This window comes from Halichondria panicea, chromosome 1 (assembly GCF_963675165.1).
Source record: "Halichondria panicea chromosome 1, odHalPani1.1, whole genome shotgun sequence".
Lineage (NCBI taxonomy): Eukaryota > Metazoa > Porifera > Demospongiae > Suberitida > Halichondriidae > Halichondria > Halichondria panicea.
The window spans coordinates 15,747,279-15,768,772 of NC_087377.1; the positions used below are offsets into that span (position 1 = coordinate 15,747,279).

Genomic DNA, 21,494 nt, shown 5'->3' on the forward strand with positions numbered 1-21,494 from the left:
CTTCTTGACTGGTTGAGGGTCCTTTGACTCCCTCTTTGTTGCCTCCACTGTGTCCGAGCCTCTTGTATCTAAAAGAAAGATTATAGGATATCAAGTTGGCCAAACACTCATACCTTTAGTGTCCTTCATTTGAGTGAAGGTTGTCGTGCTCGTTCTTGTGTCTTTAGACATCTCCTCAACACCTTCTAGTTTGAGTTTGCTCAGATCCCTGTACATGACATGTACATACTCGTAATTACTATAATATTATATTAAATTATATACATAGGGCCCATGCTTGTTAGCTAATTAACTGACAGTATATAATTATTATAATTATTATAATTATGCCAGGAGTACGGGTATACAGTGCCTCTTCAAGAACTTACTGTTCCAGCAGAAATGTCTCCACCTCATCCGTACTTCCACAGGTGAGAACTTTGACCCCCATCGCACTGAGAGCTGTCTGTACAGTAGGGGACACTGGGTAGATATGCTTGGCAACAGCTACAGTGATGAGAAAGTGGAGCTCCAAGCAGCCTTGTCTGACTGAACAGAGTTGTAGCGCTGCTCTTTGTAGACGAAGTGCTTTAGCAATTCTCGGAATCAGCCTTTTCACATACTCCAGTGTGGCTACTCGCTCAGTGCACTTGATAACAAACACTTTAGCCGTTTTGATACGAGATTTTGAAGAGAAAGCTTCGGCCGGAACTTCAAACATATTTCGCTTACAGAACTGATCAAGTGCAGAGCAATACTCACGCAGTTGTGCTTGGTCGTCTGGTGATCCCAGCAGCTCGATGAGGTACTGCACTATCTCATAATTGAAGAAGGAGATGTAATCACGTAGAGTCATGAAGACTTGGGCCAAATTTTTGGCATTTTTGATTTCTTGCTTATCTTGTGGATCAAGCACTTTGACTCCAATCCCGTCGTTAAAAGCGTCGAGGCTGAGAACAAAATCTTTAATCTTATCCAATGGGATCCGTTTTTCAAATGACTTTTGGATAATTAGAGTGAAAGCAGTGAAACTAATCATCATTTTCGTTGTATCCGCTATGAGCCGATCCTCCATTTCAATTCTATCATCCTCATCAAGGCTAGAGGTGTCGAGGTGTGGGAAGCTGAAGGATGTCGGAGCCTCTGGTGGAGGTTGCTGGTGTGGGGGTGGAGAGAGTTGTGGCTGTTCAACACGGCTGGTCGCAGTCTTGTGACGCTCGTAACTATCATGTAGCTTCTTGACAACATCGTCAGTAGAAGGGCAAGCGATGGCAACAATAAAGCCGTGGAATACACTGGGATTGAGCTTAATTCGATGGATGATAGTATCCAGAATCTTTCGAGATTTATCCGAGTCCATAACTCCATTTAGTCTAGAGTACTCGAGAACTTCATCTGGTATGTAGCCATTGGAGAAGAGGCTATCAGCGTATGCAGCAGGTTGAGCTTTGAAGGTGGACACCAATGCTTCAAAGTTCTCTTGAAAGGACAGGTACTCAGGAGAATGGTCGGGGGTTGCTTGAGTGGCCATTGACAGTTAGTTAGGCCAAGCAAAGTCAATTTGTAGTTTCTCAGACTATTATTCCTAAAATAGCAAGCGGATTGAGGCATTTGATAAATATTAATGATAATAATAATTATTAATAGAATTTTAATTGAAAACACTCCCCTAACTTCCTCAATAAGCGGAAGTGCATAATTTTTATTTATTAATTTTAGTCATAATTATATTCATGACCAAAAAACCATACAAATTTATCCTTTTATTTTCTTTTAGTGCCTTTAATTTGAGGTCACGTGATATTTAACTTTTTGTAAAGCTGTCAATTTCCAAGCGCGAGGGCCTGAGAGACTTTGCATGGCCCTAGCCTGTGAGTGGACCAGGGAATTTCATACAATGGCATTGGTGCACATCAATTTTAGCATGTGTACAATCTAAAAGGCTCATTATAAAATATATATATATAATTTATCTATAATATTATTATAATTTTCTTTGAATAATATAATTTATATTATTCAGTGAAGTTAAACTGAGACTCTTGATCAATTGCGACTTTGCATGAGTCAGCATGAGATGGGCTATAGAAAAAAATCTTCTGAGATATGAATCACAGGGGCGTTTCTAGAGATTGAAGCAGGAGGGTGCTCAAAAGTACAGAAAAAAAAATGGAGCCGCGCGCATAGCGCGCGCGATTTTACGCCCCCGCATTTATTGCGGCGTATCTTTCATATATCCAGCTCCTCCCCCATGCAGCCTTGCAGCAAAAAAGTACAGCACACTGCCCAAGAAAAGAGCGGCTCCTACTATTCTCCTCTAGAGCTTCTCTCTTCCATTCTAGTTCTGTTACTATGTTACTAGACAAAGCATCTAGCTACAATAATTTTTCTGTGTATCTTCTTGTAAATGACAATATAATGTATAATGTTGTAGTTTGTAGCCCAGAGTAATCTATAGTACCGGTACTATAGCTCATAGTTCCCTGCTAAATACACTCAAATGGGATCTAATGCATGCATAGCGTGATAATAAGACATAATTATGAGTCAGTCATCTTGTAGGATCTCCATGCACTATTCTTCTGGGGTACATCCTAGCAAACTGGTCAATCACAATGGGGATGTCCAGTCATTCTAGTGTTAGTCATTGCTTCTCAGTATCTCTCAGTGGAGCAAGAGGTGACTGGGATAGTGCAGAGGATCTATTATGCATGCAATTAGCATTACATAACAACATTGGAATGGCAATACTGATTGCACATGCTCAATTGGGCGTGGTCATAACTTGTAATCGTTGTGTCAATGAGATAGAGCTGCACAGTTAGCTAGCTAGCTACTGAGTGATACGATTAGTTTCATGGTTGTCTGGGAGGACAGGGGGGTGCTCAAGCCCCCAAAGCCCCCCATTGTACACGCCACTGATTATCACGCATTCACCTTGTTGGTGGCTACTCACTCCTTGGAGGAAGTAACTAGTGAAGGACCCACAAAACCACTGATAATCTTTTCAGTGCGGAAGTCCAACCAACCTACGCAGAGGGTTGGACTCCACCCAACTAGTAGTCTCTGCCCTACATCTCTACCGAGATACGCCCCCTTTTCTGCAATAACAATGCTGAATCAGCAAAACACGTTTGAAGCATGGCCAAAATCTATTGCCTGGGCTGGAGCGAGGGGCTGGAGGCTTTGTCCAGTCCTATTGTGGGCCACAGTGACATAGCCAGGACCATGGAGAGAGATCGACCATTGCTGAGGAAGTGGGAAGGCCAAGTTCCTGGCCAATCAGATGATCCTACATGACAAAGCTTAGATGCAAGTACGTCTGATGACAAACTCAGGATGATGAGTGAGTGATAGTGTTGTTATTTAATAGCCTGATGGGATATACCTACTGCCAACATTTTCATGTTCACTGTACCCAAGTATTGTATTTGGATGGTCCGGAAAAACTGCCTGATAGGATATACCTACTGCCAACATTTTCATGTACACTGTTCCTATAGGACGCATTTGATTTTGTTTGGATGGTCCGGAAAGCTGTTTGAAACTTTTAAATAGTATGTTGAAGAGTGCGCCAGTAGACTAGCTAGTCTCATGAATCAGCCGCCGTTCTTTTGGAACCACCGTCTGAGCACTCTTGTCATCGTTTTATGTGCCAAGACGAAATTCCGTCTTGACCAATCAAATTGCAGAAGTCCAGTCAGGTGATGAACTTGGAGGCAGCAAAGAACTGCACTTTGCTCAACGCATTTGGATAATCATTACGCATGCATTACGCATGGTAAACACTTCATACATAGAAGCTGCTACGAAGCATAAGCAAGGCAAGCAGGGGTCCTTGGGCACAGATTTAGCACCACAGCAAAACACAAGTGGAGAGAGATGCCTTCGCTTGGCAATTTGTATAACAATTAGGAAATATGTGTGGGCGTAAGATCACGATTTAATTACATTCCGTTGGTTTTGTGAGCAATCAACATTCCATTTTGAAATGACTTCATGACAAGAGTGCTCAGACGGTGGTTCCAAAAGAACGGCGGCTGATTCATGAGACTATAGACTAGCAAGCTCTGACAAGGGCTCTAATGACATGAGTATTTGACCTTATAGCCAGGGGTCGTGTTATGGTGAAGTTGCTTGAGACTATTATAGCCATTGCCTTGGTTACATGTGCAGTGTTTGAAGACGTGCTTGTGTGTGTACAGTTATTATTGTTTGACCATAATTCGTAGTAAGTACTGTTCACGTGTTTTCTCCTTACTAGACCTGAGGATTTGATGTGTGCACACGAGATCAACTTTCATGAGATCAACTCCCACGAGATCAATTTTTACCAGAGCAACTTTGCACGAGGTCAATTGTTAGTAGATCAACTCTCATAGAATCAACTTTTCATAGGATCAACTTCATGCATGCATGTGATCAACTCGGTTTTACAAAAAACCGCTACACTTCCAATTTTTACAATTAAGATGCTTGATGGCTGGTAAAATAAATATACTCTCCAGGGTCATGCCTCATGTGTTGAAGCAGTCAAACAGTCTTTGTATGGATTCTTCTCTTTTATTTTGCGTCTCTATGGCCGAGATGTAGCTACAAACATGCATGTAGCTCTGAATATTTGTTTTGGTTGGATGCACTTAATCGGATGCCTGTCAGATGAATTTTTGCAGCTGCCATTATACTGTTCGGTATACTACTACAGGCTGTATGGCTGAATGGGTAAGAATTTGAAACAGCACCTTTAAAGTGTGGGCCATTGACTTGAGTGGGTGTTGGTTATTAGAGGGCCTATAGGATTACATACCATATATAGTAGTTTAACAGGTTGATCAGTTCAGTGGCGCTTATCACGATAGAACGCAGTAACATTATCCTAGCTCTAAGCTATTATTTTCACCACCTCACTGAAATTTGAGTGTAACGTACCCTATTATACATGTAACAAACATCTTCGTAGGAACTTTCAGGCCATTATACAGAGGCAGCCTTTGTGTTGAGCGGTTGCTTTTGTACTAACGATGACTTTTTCATTATTAAAATACCATTGTTGGTTCTGGGCTGATGTGATTGAAAGTGAATGTTTCCATTGGTCCAGGTTGTACTACATGTAAGTGCATGAAATAGTCCACTAGCTCGTCACTGTTTGTTGGATGGCAAGCCAGGCTGTTAACAAATGTCAGTGCATAAAATGCCACAGATACCATAAAATGTACGTCTTATTTTCGTGTAGATATACCTCTCGAAGTCTTTCCTATAGCTCTTCTGGAATTCTTGATGATTGAGCCATTGTGAATGAGCGTGCATTGTGCTAAATCTATAAGCTGGGGCTTATTACTCAATACCTGCCAACCTCTGGTATGGGCGCACATGCACAATAGTAATTAGCTAAAAAAAGTGAGGCCAACACCTTTAAAAAGTTAATCTCTGGATAACAAGATTAGAGTTGATTTGAGTTGATTTCAGGAGTTGAGTTGATCCTATGAAAAGTTGATTCTATGAGAGTTGATCTACTAACAATTGACCTCATGCAAAGTTGATCTGGTAAGAATTGATCTCGTGGGAGTTGATCTCGTGTGAGGCAATCGTTTGAAGACGTGCTTGTGTGTGTATAGTTATTATTGTTTGACCATAATTCGTAGTAAGTACTGTTCACGTGTTTTCTCTCTACTATAGACCTGAGGATTAGTACCAACCAGGTGAGCTGGACTTTGACCCCAACGAGTGCTGACTCGGCTCTGTTTAAGTCCAAGAGCAAGAAATCAAAGTGGCTCGACTAGTGAGTTGTGTCACGTCAGTTAGTGTGTAGAGTTGTAGTGAAGCTTTTCTTAGTCTAGTCACTCTATAGAGATTATTATAGAATACAGTCAGGTTAATTAATGGACTCCATAGCGGACCTATGCCACCTCTAGAGTACAGCTATACTGTTTCACTGTATATCTTGAAGTAAAATTATAATCTAGTGCAATAAGATACTATTAGTGTTATGATTCTACTAAAACTCGTTCTCAAAAGTTTCAGCCTATAGTCTAGTTTTATTTTATTGCTCCCGTTACTTGCTGCTTAGCCAGATCATACTATTGTACCGTATAGCGTGTAATTTTCGTGGCGTAAAATATTTGTGGTTTTTGTGGTTGGAGGTCTGACCACGAATATTTTACCCACGAATGAAGCGACCTTGCCTACACTTTACCTGCAGTGCAAGCAGCAAACCACGAAAATATTACCCACGAAATGTCTTAATATTGCTGAACCACGAATATTTTGTCCCCTGAAATTACCCGCTATACGGTATAACACTCCTCTGGTTTCTTATTATTTATGTCAACAGCCGAGGGTAGCACTTTAGTGCTCTAGTTCTAATTGTAGATTGACTGATCGATTTGTCTTCTGTACTATTGTTTGATTTTTCCACCCCTCATCTTTTCCGGCCCCCAGTTATGCGGTCATTTTTCAGCCCGGCCAAGTGTTGAGGAGACAAGAAGAGGCACTGAGAATGGAGGTAGAGGTACAGAGTACATTAGCTGGAAAATGCATTTGTGTCATACTTTGTAGAGTCCCTTAAAGTCATTCAAGGTCAGCTATAGTGTGTCCTATTTGAAGGCTAGGTGTGCAATGTACAATCATGTACGACCCCCCCCCACACACACCTTTAGGCCTACTATGCTGCTAAGAAAGAGAGGAGCCTCACGTAAACTGGCCACTCAGTGTGACTATGACCATGTGACTCTTTAACCCCTCAGTTCCCGAGCCCCACCCCTCACTGTCTGACTCGGAAGAGGAGATAGACTTTGTATTCTGGGAGAAGGCGTCCACCCTACCCTCAGACAAGACCCCAACTAAGGACTTGAACTTGTTATGAGCTCGAGACTGTTAAATATTATTTTGTCTGTTTTTGTACTATTTTCTGGCAATGTAATTATGTATGTACCACTTCATGTCATCATAATAACTATAATTATATGCGATAAAATTCTGTTGCAACTTCAACATTATTATAAATGAATATCAATATCGTTATAAACTCATCGCACAATTAAAGAGAAACAATAATAAAATAACTAATTAGCACTTATAGAGAAAAAATCAACAGTTTCAAATGAATCTGTCCGTCCTCCGGCTACAATGACCTCTCCACTAGGAAGTACTGAGCATGTGCAGCAATATCGTGTAGTAGGCAGGTCTCCCACTTTCACCCACCTCCTGGTGTCAGGCTGGTAGAGGTGGATCGATGAACTTGGGTTGGCTCTGTCTTCCCGCCCACCAACGGCTAATAGTGACCTCCCAATACTGAGAGGAGCTGACCACACGAGTGGTACTTCCTGTAAGGTCTGCCAGAGAGTGGGTGTGTCCAGGTTGGAAAGGACCTTTGCAATGAGTTCATTGAGGTTGACGTGGTGCACTGTCTTGGTTGCCCACCCAGTGTGATCGTACCCTCCCATTAGGTAGAGGATGTTTCCAATGAGAGTCGATTTCAGTACTGATCGTGGGTTAGGTAGTGACTGAGCAATGTACCATCTTCTTGATGCCACGTCCAACACCTCCACAGAGGAGGTACATTCTTTATCATCACGCCCACCAGCTACAATGATGTAGTTGTTGAAGGAGACAGCTGTTGAGGAATGGCGAGCAATGTTCATTGGTGGGTACGGGTGAGGCCATTCCCCTGATTCAAACACTGCAAGCTGATTGGTGCGTTTGTTGTTTCTTGGATCATATCCTCCCACCAGCACTAGTCGATTAGCGAGTGATGTCATAGCGAAGTACCTGGCAGTGTACTCTGGTAGTTTGGTCCATTGATCTTGCTCGAGCTTCATCACTGTACACCTGTCACGATCATTGACTGCATAGCCTCCACCAACATACACCGTGTCACCGATAACAACACTCTGTACCAGGTAGCCCATTCCGATTGGCATGTCTTTTCCTCTTCTCCATTTCAGAGTGAGTGGAGGTCTCAACTCTCTGGGAGGGGGACCCTGAATAATGAATGAGTGTAATTAGGATAGTGTCTACTAACAAGCGAGTGTTACTTGTAGCAATAATTGCATGCACACTAAATCACTTTCTCTAATTAGCTTAACCCTTTAACCGTCGGATTCTTAATTAACAGTGAAGTGAAATGTCTGTAAATTCTCTATCGGGTTTCCAGAGCAATAAAATGCCTAGCAACCATATACCAATAGAATGCCCATACAACAAGGAAATAAAATGGTGCAACATGTGTTGCCATAACAACCACGGTTATTACGCTCACCCGTTTTTATCATTTTAAGTGCTCGGCCAGCGGTGAGATAAAATCCAAAAATTTTTTTTATGGATCAGCCTATCATATGGTATAAAGGCTTGACTAAGCTTGATTTTCACATCATATGAATGTAACAGTGCTAAGATATATCAATTTGAAGTACAATACGTACATGTATTACTATATCGGTGAACGATCTATGAAATTTACAAGCTCACCTACAGACTGTTCATTACTGCTAATTCTATTTTAGCTATACTATACTCACTACTGATATTCTAGCTATACTATACTACTTGCCAGAGTCACACAGTGAGCCCTCTCCTGGTCTTTCACCGTCCTGGTCAATAGCGCTAGCGTCTAGGTCCATGTCATGCATGTCCTCAGTCCCAGACAGTTCATCAGCGTCTAGCATAAAGCTGGTAGCCTTTGGGAGGTATCCTACTATCCCCTCTCCTTCATAGGCACTGTCATCACCAGAGGAGACATCGCCATTGCTGTCCTCAAGCTGTTCAAGCACATCGGCACAAGTAAACAACCTAGCCATAGCTATAAACTTTCTCTAATTAGCTTAAGAGGCCACGCCCACCAGTCTAATAGATGTACAGTACGATTACAAGAGATCAAAGCTTCTACTATAGCTCTGCAATAATATAATGGTGCATTTTGTGTCACCTGTCTCTGCTGTTGAATGATGGCGTCTCTCCTGACCAGCTCAGCATCTTTGTGCTTAATCTGTTCCCTGTGTGCCTGTACAGGAGAACGTTGGTGGAAATCAAACACAGACGTGAATATCATTAGTGGAAATTCTACAACAAAACGAGACAATCTTCACTAAAGGAAGTACATAATTATAGGCACACTCAAACGGATGTGCAGTTACGGCTTAACACATGAGACAGCATCCATGCATGTTAAGGTACAATACTATTGTTGCTGTGGGGATCTCATTATCACACTACATGTACGCACCTTCTTGACTTGTTCAGTGTCCTTTGACTCCTTCTTTGTTGCTTCCACTGGGTCCGAGCTTGTTGTCAGGTAAGTATCTAAAATCGATACCAACATTAATAGACGGATGATGATTTTTTCGTTAGGGTTACAGTTAGCTGAAACGTAAAACACATATCATTGACTCACAGATGTCCCTGGCAGATGGTCTCCTCCTCATGTCTTCTTGCAAGCAACTGTCGATAAGCTTCCTCAACCTGTGTGTGTGAGGTATCTGGGCAACATGGAATGATCGATCTTCCACAGATTTGATCGTCTTCAGCTTGCAAACAATCTGCATCATAATCGCCCCTAGAGAGAACACATCCAAGCTATTATCGTAATTATCCTTGTCCAATCGAATAGCCTCAAGAGGTAGATACCCCATACGGTGACCAATGGCTGTGAGGGTGTGGCTAAGCTTGGAGGGATCGTATAGCCGTGACATGCCAAAGTCGGATATCTTTGCGACAGGCACTGGTCGTGTAAGCTTCAGCAAGACGTTATCACCACAGAGGTCACGGTGGATAATCTGCTTGCTGTGAATGTAGGCCAGACCACAAGCCATGTCTTTGGAGAGGCTAATTTCACATTCGCTAGTGAGGGACTCTTCATCAAGGCCGGAGAAATAGGATCTCAGATTGCAATCCATCAGCTCAACAACGAGGATTGTACTCCCTGATTTGGGGTGCTTGGCAGTCGACAAAAACTGAACAACATTTCGGTGCTGGAACGACTTGAGAAAATCACTCTCACGATCAATTGCATCGCTAGCTTCTTCGTTTTTGCCGACTGAAATACTTGCCTGCATCTCCATAGCATCGTGAAGCAGCACTTTGACTGCACATATCTCGCCCTTGTAGCTGCCTTTGAAGACTGCTCCAAATGCACCTTTACCGAGACGCTCGTCTAGGAAAACAGTCAAATCATCGTTGATCTTCTGGCGATCTTGGTCAACTGTAGAATGTTGTGTGGGGTAAAATATTATGCCGAATTGATGCTTACCTTGTAATTTAGGGTTGTTTGGACCAGTAGACTGTAGATGATCTCTCTCGATGGTCCTGGCTATGTGAACTTCACTCACGATGGGACTTGACAAAGCCTCCACCATCTCTTTCCAGCTCTTCCCTCCTTCATTAAGCCATTTAATCAAACCCTCACGATAGCAGTCATCAGGATTGTTGCTCCATTCTTTCCCGATGCTGTGGATTGTATCCGAGGGTACGTCAAGAATAAGCAAGATGTTTCGCCACTTAATTCGAGCATCAAACGTGACGAGATACAATCTCTTTAGATCTGCTATTGTGAGATAGTCAGACATCTTCTCTGTAGAATAATTATGGTTATAATTTGTCAGAATTATGTGATAAAATAATATTTGGTGTGTGCAAACTATAATTATCAAAATCATAGTAAAGACAGTGCTCTGCACTTACTGATAATAATCCAGAGGCTACAGTGCTAGTAGTGCAGTCAGTGCACGTGAGTATCTTCACAACATTCATAACAGTTGTACAATTACATGTACAAGACACGCCGTTTTTCCTGCAGAATAAACAATATCTTGTCACGTGATAAACCCCTCGGATTGAATTGTTCATTTTGAAGCTCTGAGCAAGTGGTCAAACTATTTGTCTGTATTGGTGGAGGCTGAAGACATGAGTCCATGGACAGGGACTACTGAGGAACCTTCATCAAGAACAAGGTACATGTTAATATTAATGTGTAGTTAACTTTGGCCTTGTGCATGATACCGTACCCAGGTAACACACACACACAGTTCCAAGTAACATATAAAGCTAGCACTTAAAAACAAGGTCTCCTAGGACGTTTCGTTTTCGTTCGCTTTCGTATTACATGGTTAGAATTTGCATGATGGTAACTACCTCCCAAATAACGAACACACACACACACACACACACACACACACTTGTTGTTCCCGCCCACTCACACAGGAGGTCCACACTCTAACTAGCGATGATGGTTTGCCCTCTGACATGACCTCTGAGGATGGCTCCACCCTCAACGCTATAGGCCACGCCCTCATCCAGATGCAACAAGGTGGACAGACCACCCCCTCATCTCAGCTCCTCGTCACTAGGAGCACCTCATCTGGTTCAGAGTCTGGCCAAAAATTAATGGTGAATAAAGAAGGCCAAATTTATCAGTGTGACGATTGCTTTTTTGACAAATCCAAAAGTTATAGGCCTCGATAAGTTATCCAAGTGCTTGTACGTACTAATTACATGTAGAACCATGAGTATTATTGCTAATGTTTGAGGTTTCTTGGAAGTGGTGTTGAAAAATTGTTAATAGTCAGTTTTTATTATGTTGTTGTATGTGTTCAGGTCCTCTGTATGTGATGATCCCACCATCCAGTAGTGCTGAGATACTGCATGCAATGGGTCGACCTATAGCACCCAAGATGAGCGGGATATCAACTATGGATTATCACACGGCCGACCCCATCGTTCAAATGCAGTTGTGAGTACACAGTTCATGTGATTGCCTACCTCTGCATAACATGTATGACAGTATGTTAGGGAAAGCATCATTCTCTTGCTACATACAGTATTACTAGAATATTTTGCTGTTGGTGAAAAACCTTTGCCAATCAGCCAAATCGGCAACCCTTTGCAATCTAACTATTGCGTTCTGGCAAGGATCGTGTGTATTTACCCAAAATTAGGTTTTGCAATTTTATTGTTTAAAAATTCGCATAATTATGCTCATAAAACATTCTAGTGATACGGTAACTGTGAGGAGTATTGTTATTATGGTGGTTGGTTTGCAGGTCTAGGGATATGGCCGCCAACAGGGAAGCTCAGAAGAAGGCTACACACAATGAAGGTGATGCAAATTCAATACTGAAAGTTATAGTGTACAACAGATGTACACATGTACTTACGTGGTCATAATCAAATAGAAGCATTTACCACAAAGTACAGTTACGAAGCTTTAACATCAAATCTGCCGCTTCTAAAACTAATAACTTATTTGTTGTGTGGAGGCATCCATCCATGCTGTAAACGTCTAAGTATGCCTTGATTTTAATTTTATACTGTACAGTAGGTGTATGTGTGTGTGAGGTCAAGGTTCATTCATTTTGCCAATTGGCTCAGCTTCATTGTACATGCCCTAAACACGATAATTACCAGTTGTTGTTGTTCTTCCCACGCCCAGTTGAGCGTCGGCGTCGGGACAGGATCAACGAGCTCATCAAGGTACTGGCTCAGATAGTGCCTGCTTGTCAAAAGAAAGACGCAACTACTGGTTCCATTGTCGGGGTGAGTGTGTGTGTCTGTTCATGTGTATACTAAAGTACTATTGAAAGCCATCGAAATAACTACTAACTTGGTTTTTTAAGCCTAATATTCCATATCTACTGCCATATATCTTCTAATTTATCGGACACTTCTAATTACCCTGGACACTCTTTTGGGCAATTTTCGTTGTTCTAATACAACGGACACTCCAGTACTTTAATATTACATTTGTTCCTAACTATCCGGACAATACCTTGAAAAGTTGAGTTACCATTCATAGACGGCAAGTAAGACTTAGAGTGCTGCAGTTAGATTGCTTTGAGTAGCTAGTTTTAGATAGTTAGTGCAACTATTCAGTCGCACACTGTTCTATTAAACTTAGCTAGCTCGCATGCAGCTGCTTGCTTGTTCTAATTATTCCGGACACTTCGCATGCTCTATAAAAATCTGTTCCAATTATATCTGGACAATTATTATTTTTTGCTATCTAGTAACTTGGTTTTTAAGCCTAAATTTCCTATTATTGCTGAGCATGCACAGTGTATAGAGCACAGTGAATCCAGCAGAGTTCATTGTGTATACACATGTAGTTAGTTGGATATAAAATTAATGATCTATGATATTTTTTAATAGCAACTAAGCATGTTTTTTGTTATCTCCACGTACATGTCTCACCCTCATGTCATGTTTCCCTGACTGCAGTATGTGTACAGCAAGGGAACGGTACTGGGCAAGACAGTGGACTACTTGAAAGAATAGGAACACAAGCATGAAGAAGCGCTCTGTGTACCTCTAGCTACTTCACGACAATCGAGATTATATTTTCTTTGTTTCCGATTGATACCTACTATCAGGGGGCATGTGATTCAGTAATGGGGGTAGTAGCTCTGAGATGTATGCTTTGGACACAATAAGTTTCCTGGGCTTTTGCGGGAGTTATGAGGAGATACACGGATGGTCCCAGAGCCACTATGTAGACTTCATTGTAAAACATCACGTGAATCACTTCAGTTTCCAATCCCTCTTCTACATCTATGATGCAATCAACCGAATAGTGGGTAATGATCAACCATGATTGTTGTTAAAAACGATGGATGCCAAACGTTCAAGTCAAAAATTGAGCCTTGCAGCTCTCTTCTCACTCTTGCAGCTACCAATAGTTAGAGTTCTAATGCAGAGCTAACTACTAAGTAGAGTAGTAACACTCGGTAAATAAGTTTTGCTACGGACTCTTCTGAAAAGGCTGCAATAGCATTCCAAGTAAGCAAAACTAGGCATAACTCGAGAAAGAAGCATTATTTTGCAAATCCATGAATTTAAATCCAAGTAAACATAACTAGAAGCATATAGAAACTCTTACTTGCACTTAATTCATCCTTGAGCAGCTGTAGCGGTCTACACACACAGACACACAAACACACTACACAACCAAAAAGCCCTGATCTGTCTCGTGTCCGTGTACAAGTCCGTACAGTTGTGTACATTTGAACTTGTACATTTCATCTGGGCAATGATGTGTTACGGAAGTGATAGCACATGCAGATGTGTACGGAAGCTGTACAGTTGTGATTCAGCATTGTACATGATCTGGTACAGATACTTAAATATGAAGAAAATTAATTAGCTAGTGCTTGGTTTTAATTGTAATAATACAATTATGCAGGTTGGCAGAGACAATGATGTGTTGACATGCAGCAGTTAAAATAGCTAGAGAACAACTTATAAAAATTACTGATTCATACAGAAGACATTCAAACAGTACATATCATTAGAAAAATCATGATAATGAACAAGTTTTTCATTACTAAGTTGCTCTCGTTCTCGTTCGATTGTGAAAGGCTGCGTAGTAATGTTACAAGTGCTAGTACATTGATGAATCACTGAAATATGTGTAATAACAGCACTAGATGGAACAACACACAATGTTTTTGTCAAAGTTAACAAGGGACAGTCTTGCTCATTGTGTACGGTGAAACCCATAACTTGCTGCAACTCGAGCTCCTGTAGAATGCAGTAGGTTAAATTGTCCAGCGTAACACATGTCAACAGGAGTCCGTACACAACCTGAAATATAATAATTGGTACATTGTGTGTATGTAAATTGATATTAAACACTTACATTCAAGCAAGGAGTAATTCGTACATAGTGTCCATTATTGACGAGTTGACCCTTTTGGGAATAAACTGCTCCATAATAATTATGTTTGCACCAAAACATCCAAATTCAAGAAAGACGGTGATGAATGTATATCATATTCTCTTGAGACTTCACCATACATCTGATTGGCGCCATTGAAAGACAAGGCAACATCTTTCAATTTCTTGGTTGAGCCTTGTTTCTAGATGCAGATAAAATAATCCATGCATGTACAGTAAATATTCTTACCTTTCTCAGTGCTCCAGACTGATATATAGCCTTGCCAAGATTTAGTGATTTTGACGAGACACCATTCAAAACAGTTTGTACTGCATGCTGGTTGTAAAGATTAGTCAATCCAGCACCACACCTATACAAGTATAACGTAGGTAAACCAACTAGCAAAATTATTACTCACTGTTGAAAATCCTCATTTGTCTCACTCTGGTAATAGCCACTTGAGCAGACAAATCTCAATGCTTCTAACGTTGAAAACGAAACAGCAATATCACGACTTGGGGCTCGTCTGTTTGAAAAAATTTTCTGCTCCCTCATCAATGAATTAAAGGCTTCACACCTGCAAACACAAGACGAAAAAAGTGTCACATATCATTTTACGTACACGATTTAAACATTAACCTTTCAGTGTTGAAAGCAGCAGTGGGACCGAAGTCACAGAGGTCATCCACAAGGTGGAGCAGTAGGTGCACTTTCATTTTTTTAAGCATTTGTGGGTTGTATTCCTTCACCAGGTCTACAAACCCCTTACATACTTGTCTGCTTTCCTCAGAACAATTTGGATTAAATGGAACACAATATGCCAGTCTGAACACCTATACACACGCAAGGGTATAGAGTTTGAAATGCATAATATACATGTACATGTATACACATCCAAATGTAGTGCACTCACTTTTAAAAGTGCCAACCATAATTTTCTTTCATTGGTAGTCACATATGGGGTCACAATAAAAGCAGCCATCTAAACATTGGTATAGACATTATTATATTTTACTCAATAAAATACCTGTGCCCAGGCTTTGTAATCCCTCCCAACAAATGAACAATGGTGTTTGATTATGTTTCCATACAGTCGAACGTCAAAGCCAGAATAATTAAATTGTTGAACAATAGCCAGAACTTCTGCTTTTTGTTCCTTTTTTAATCCAGCAATGAAGCGTTTCAGTAAGTACTTGACCGGGCCGAGCAAAATCGTATGGAGACATTCAACAGGTGTCGATCTAAAAGGGCAATAGTATGTTGTTATTGTCAGACTTAATGTACCCCTAAAAGTTGTACTTAAATATACTGATATAAATCAACGTTCAATGACAGCATGGGATTTTCTCGTTCACGAAGTCCAAAGCTAGTTCGAAGACTCTCCTTCTCTGACTCTGTCCGTGCAGACTGTATAGTTCTCATTTGGCTAAGTGATACATCTTTCGTACGTAGAGTGCTCACATCAACAGGATCAACTTCTCTGTCAACCTATAATAATTATACATGTACATACAAAACGTATCACATAATTAAATTATACCATGCACTTTCTGCAGTACTTCTTGCTACTTCCACCTCGATGATTAATGACTTCTGCTGCGCGAGGATTATCAGCAATCAAGCAAATCACAGGTGCCCTCACAATAACCTCAGTTTTGAGAAATGCATCAAAGACAGTTATTCCCTCTTGGAGTGTTTTGATATCCTCAGCAACAGGTCGTGACATATCCAACACAGAAACCTTGTTGGAACAAGTAATAAAGTGTATGTTACGTAATTGAGAATTTTCACTACGCGGAAGTCCTGCCACAAGGAAACACCAACTGTTAAAACAGTTCCACTTTTTACTCTTATTTCCACTTGTATCGTCAGAGTAAAGAATAATTGGTGCAGTGACAACAGGCTTTCCTAATCCTGAATACTTAAGTGGATGAGGTTGAATGAAATCCTCAAATTCCTGCAAAGCATTATAATTATCCGACTAGAAAAACATTTGCAATGTGAAAAATTGCTAGGATTGGCCAGGGGAACCACAAAAAAGCGTGGGAACAAGAAATCAGACGAGAGCATAACTCCAATCCGTTACAACGTCAATCACATGTATACTGGTAGTTTTCCCATGTTTTCCCAGCCAATATGCCACGCAATTTTTACTGGTGGAGTGATGACTAATCCCTATATATATTTATTATACATCCATTTTAGAATGTGGGGCACATAATTATGATGATTTGTGATGAATTGATGTTCCTAATACATGCAGTGTTGAGCACAGGTGTACACACAGTCCATCCATGCGTAGTAACATGCACGGACCGTACTGGTGACTGCATGGAATGATGTGGTGGATGGAAGCTGATAGGTGGATCTGGAACACAGTCTATTATTTAATATACTATGTATTGTACATGTTCATGACGTTGTAACGGATTGGAGTTATGCTCTCGTCTGATTTCTTGTTCCCACGCTTTTTTGTGGTTCCCCTGGCCAATCCTAGCAATTTTTCACATTGCAAATGTTTTTCTAGTCGGATTCCCTTTCTTTTTCAGTACAGTTTACGTATCATGACATGCATAAGTGGAACGTCAAGAGGCAGTACAAGAAGAGAAGACAGGACTAATCAGATATCTTCTCGAATATCTCTGGACTAATAATTATAGTAGTCTATAATGAGTAATAATTATTTTATTGCTTGATAATTATGTTGAATTTGCGAATCAGTATTAATTAAATGACAGCCATTTTAAGAGCATGATATCTAGCCAGTGCCATATAGCATGCCTGTCAGAGAAAGGGAGCTAGAGCTGAACAGTGTGAAGAAAAGGAACACCTCAGGCTCTGGAAAAGCACTGCTGCACTGATTTTAGGCGCACGGTTTATTAGCCACGCCTATCTATTATTATTGGCCACAACGCAATTGCTGAGTCATTAAAGATGGCGGAATTGTCTAGGTAAGAGAAATAGAGACTGAGAGGTCATCTGCCTCGTGGAAGCAATCGCAAATCTGAAGAAGCGCTTTGTAATCCAGGTTGTAGTCGTTTGGAAACCCTGTGCAGAATGTCCTGGAGATGGCTGTACTTGGAGTAAATGCTGGGCAAGAAACTTACTTACTTACTTACTCACTTACTTACTTACTTACTTAGTCAGTCAGACAAAGAGCGGTGAAACGTAGAAATAGTGCAATTTTTAAAATGAAAATATTCATTCATTAAAATGTTTATGGATTATGAAATGAGAGATACAAAGAGAGAAAAGGCTAAATAAACTATCTGTTCAGCCAGTTTCTTGATGTGGCCTTTCCCTGCAGAGATAGAACAGTTTGAACATGAGTCAAAATAATTGAAATATTGCTAAACACGGGCAAACCCACTGCCAATCTTATGTAAAACCTACTGGTTTTACTAATACAGGTACACATTAGTAATACTATGACTTTTTTAAATAATTATACGTGCCAGTAATCATATACATGTACCTTCATTCCAAGTTGTTCGAGAGTGTTTAAATCCAACATATATCGAAGTAGGGAGCTAGGTGGTGAAACAATAGTTAGAATGTTCGTAACCTTGAAGTCAGAAGATTCAAGTATAACCAAAGCACCCGGCTCAGGATACAGGTAGACAACTGATGTGAATGCTATTTTTAATTGGTCCAGTGTAAGCAATATATGTGCTTGGATATGCAACTCAGAACCCTGTATACATGCATGTATGCACAGGTAAGTTTACGGTTTAAACATAATTATACTATAATACCTTGCAGTAAAATCTGTGAACCTTCACACATATACTTCCAAAGTGTGGATGTGAGACTATAACAAAGTCGTTGACAAACACGTGACCCACAGGCAAAACAGCCATATAGGGGTTTGAAGTTTTGGGTCTGTTCTCCAGCGCTCTCCATGATACATTTCCCTGGAATATTCAAATTCATTAAATACATACACACGTACATGCAATAAACTACTTACATCAACTCCATGTCAGGCTGAACTGGATACCTCTGGACTACACTTGCAAACAATGGATTAGCGAAGCAATGACGTATTGTTGCCATCATTGAATTTGCATAAAAGGGTGTCCCATCAGATGAATAATACTAAGAGTAGGAAGTTAATACACAAAGTTTGACATGCATGAACAAAGAAAGGTACCTTCGTTGGGGGCTCAAAAACAGGCAAAACAAGTTGCTTTATTTGATGTATCGATGGCAAACAAGGGTTCATCTGCTTCAAACACCTTATGAAGCTAACCTTCCCTTTATGATATGCGAATAAAAACAAAATATAGAGTAATAATTACACAACTTGCCAATTCACAACCTTTAGTATGTGTAGTACTTACATTGTGAACATAAATAAATAAATATGTTATCTTTTTAACACATGAATACACACATAAATACTATCAGATTAGTGGAATAAAGTGTCACTGGTCTTCACTCGGGGAAAAATGACTGTAACTTAGCATACAGTTTCGTCACTGCTCAATAGTGCATTTGCGAAGAAAATTCCTGTTTGCAATAGCGTAAATCCAAATAGTAAAACAGCAATTTTCCTTCTGTTCTTAGGATCCCGGATTTTCCAGGGTTTTCCAGTAGAGGAATAGATCTGGAGGGAGTAAATATGTGACTGAAGTGGTTATTTGTACAAATTTGTACATTTCCATATTGTACCGACTTCCGTGAACATTATGTAATTGGTTATATTGAGTGTACAAACCTATAATTATACTTCAGGTTCTACAACTTTGGTTATGTTGTCAAGGTAACAAGTGTGTAATAAAAGTCACAGTCCCTTCCGTGTTACATGGTCGCTCGATACATGATTTGGTAAGGGGTCGTTATGATACGAAACACAAATCCTTTTGTTTTATGCTACAATTATTTATTAAGGGCACCAGGCAACTCGTAAGCAACAGATTGCCGCAAATTTGCAAGCAACCAACAAGCAACTCGCTGCATGCAATACTTGTACCATGACCTTGTATCCTAGTGATTAAAAGTTTGGTTACGACACTAAAGGAAAGGAGGTGAAATCATCGAAATAAAGTCATTTGGACCGGAAAATGGATACGAACTTAATTTTGGGGCTTTATAAAACCAGGGTCTCAAATTCACTAGTAACCTCTACCACTCACAAATGACTTTTGATACTAGTTCAGATAATCATGCCTCGGTGCACATGTGCAAGCGACGTATACGGTAGTGTGTTTGTGTGTGTATAGACTGTTATACAGCTGCTCAAGGATCATGAAGTGCAGGTAAGAGTTTCTATAGTCATGTTTTCATTCGTGGATTTGCAAAATACTTGAATGCTTCGTTCTCGAATTATGCCTAGTTTTGCTTACTTGGAATGCTGAAAAGGCTGCAATGGCATTCCAAGTAAGCAAGACTAGGCATAACTCGAGAACGAAGCATTATTTTGCAAATCCACGAATTAAAATCCAAGTGAACATGACTAGAAGCCTATAGAAACTCTAACTTGCACTTGATTCATCCTTGAGCAGCTGTAGCAGTCTACACAGACACACACACACACACAAATACACTACCGTATACCTCGCTTGCGCATGCGCACCGAGGCATAATAACATTTTTAGTCGCAGTTTTAGTAACAAAATTATCCGCGGCCGTTATTCGAACGTGTGGTCGTCAAGGCAGTAATTGCATGTCGTTAATAACGATGTGCAATTACTGATATGCGATTAATCACTGTACGAATCCCAGTGAATAATAGGACATCATGCGATTATACTAATGAAGCTTGCTTTAAAAATAACCAGCCTATTATATTCATGGGCACTCGATCCTGATGGGAGTTTCATACTTAAATACCCCACTTGGCATCTGTATATATCTGTATCATATATAGTAACTAGAAAAATGTGGTTAGCGCATTTATCATTATCTCCCTGGCATATTGAAATGCTGATGTGGACAATAACTTGTATAATTATGCCGAGGCGTAGCCGCACGAGGGATACGGTAAAGCTGACTGTGTGTGTGTGTGTGTCTGTCTGTCTGAGTGTCTGTTCCAGCTGTAACTGCTCAAAACTAAAAGCTTCTATAGGCTTCTAGCCACGTTCTTTTATTTGTGGATTTAGCATTAAAGCTTCTTTCTCGAGTTATGGCTAGTTAAATAAAAGGGATTATTTATATAGCCAGAGCACTCTCAAAGGTGCTCCACATTTATTAATAGCATAAGCAAGTGACATGTGCATTCATAGCTGTCACATCGTACATCATTTTCACAATTAGTACGTACCTGCTAAAGCGTTGTCAGAGCAAATTGAGGAGGTAAGATTGGTACTGTATCCCAATTCCAGTGTAAAAACTGTTCCCATTCGAAATAAGAATCATCGGACAACCAAATAATTATGTTCTAGGACAGATATTTACAATGACTGCTGGTAGGTGATTCTTGTGCAGAGGTAGCTATGGAACAATTTACTTGTTAGCTTGGGACACTGCGAGGTAAACAAAGGAGAAAATTAGCAATTGCAGTCTAATAATAAGTCTAGAATAAATCATACCCCCTCATTATAATTATTTTTGAGTGCATATTATTATAGATCTTAACATACCTTCTCTAAATGGTCAGTGCTGACAGCAAGTTGATAAGTGGTTGTCCTAAAAGAGTAGCTATACTAGCTATAATTATATATATCTATCTAGATAACAGACAGCTGCATGTAGCTAGACAAGTTTGCAACATCATATTAAAGCTATAGCAACACCATGTGCAGCTGGCAAGAATATAGCTAGCTAGCTAGCTCAGCTCAATTAAGCAAGCTCAGTGAAGCTTTTGTTGCAGCTATATACTCTTCCCACAAGTGAGAAATGGGTCATCACTCCTTCATCCAAGCAGAAGGTG

At 40.4% G+C, this 21,494-nt stretch overlaps 3 protein-coding genes across 8 annotated transcripts in view; 1 reads left to right on the forward strand and 2 right to left on the reverse strand.

The window, feature by feature from the left end:
- LOC135352075 (uncharacterized) overlaps positions 1-10,678 on the reverse strand; it is a 42,326-nt gene extending 31,648 nt beyond the window's left edge. For 3 of the 5 annotated variants that reach the window (XM_064551209.1, XM_064551208.1, XM_064551210.1), the window contains exons 1-3: positions 369-1,585; positions 114-208; positions 1-68 (exon numbers count right to left, since the gene is read on the reverse strand). In XM_064551209.1, coding sequence (XP_064407279.1) covers positions 1-68; positions 114-208; positions 369-1,510 — 1,305 coding nt within the window. In that variant the 5' untranslated portion in view covers positions 1,511-1,585. Of the gene's footprint in view, positions 69-113; positions 209-368; positions 1,586-8,902; positions 8,978-9,199; positions 9,277-9,367; positions 10,175-10,222 lie in introns of those variants that run through there. The other 2 variants (XM_064551211.1, XM_064551212.1) reach the window with 2 other exon arrangements.
- LOC135352059 (uncharacterized) overlaps positions 1-21,494 on the forward strand; it is a gene marked incomplete in the record, with an annotated part of 851,949 nt that overhangs the window by 350,423 nt on the left and 480,032 nt on the right.
- Positions 14,408-21,333, reverse strand: LOC135352102 (uncharacterized). Of its 2 annotated transcripts, XM_064551270.1 has the most exons (15): positions 21,205-21,333; positions 20,886-21,087; positions 18,774-19,229; positions 18,591-18,718; positions 18,376-18,534; positions 18,096-18,314; positions 16,161-16,361; positions 15,930-16,108; positions 15,648-15,861; positions 15,534-15,602; positions 15,260-15,453; positions 15,039-15,197; positions 14,870-14,990; positions 14,603-14,822; positions 14,408-14,547 (listed from the first exon to the last, which is right to left on the reverse strand). In XM_064551270.1, the coding sequence occupies exons 5-14, from the start codon at positions 18,478-18,480 to the stop codon at positions 14,682-14,684; spliced, it is 1,602 nt and encodes a 533-aa protein (XP_064407340.1). In that variant the 5' UTR covers positions 18,481-18,534; positions 18,591-18,718; positions 18,774-19,229; positions 20,886-21,087; positions 21,205-21,333; the 3' UTR covers positions 14,408-14,547; positions 14,603-14,681. The 2 variants fall into 2 exon arrangements, with proteins under 2 accessions (XP_064407340.1, XP_064407339.1); XM_064551269.1 differs by lacking the exons at positions 20,886-21,087; positions 21,205-21,333 and having other exon boundaries at positions 16,161-16,577; positions 18,774-18,925.

Excerpts from the sequence above, each read along its gene's own strand:
- LOC135352102 (XM_064551269.1), bottom strand. The coding sequence starts at position 18,480 with ATGGCTGTTTTGCCTGTGGGTCACGTGTTTGTCAACGACTTTGTTATA. Across the intron at positions 15,198-15,259 it reads GCTGCTTTCAACACTGAAAG|GTGTGAAGCCTTTAATTCAT; the intron begins GTTAATGTTTAA and ends TTGTGTTTGCAG. Across the intron at positions 14,823-14,869 it reads AGTCTGGAGCACTGAGAAAG|AAACAAGGCTCAACCAAGAA; the intron begins GTAAGAATATTT and ends ATCTGCATCTAG.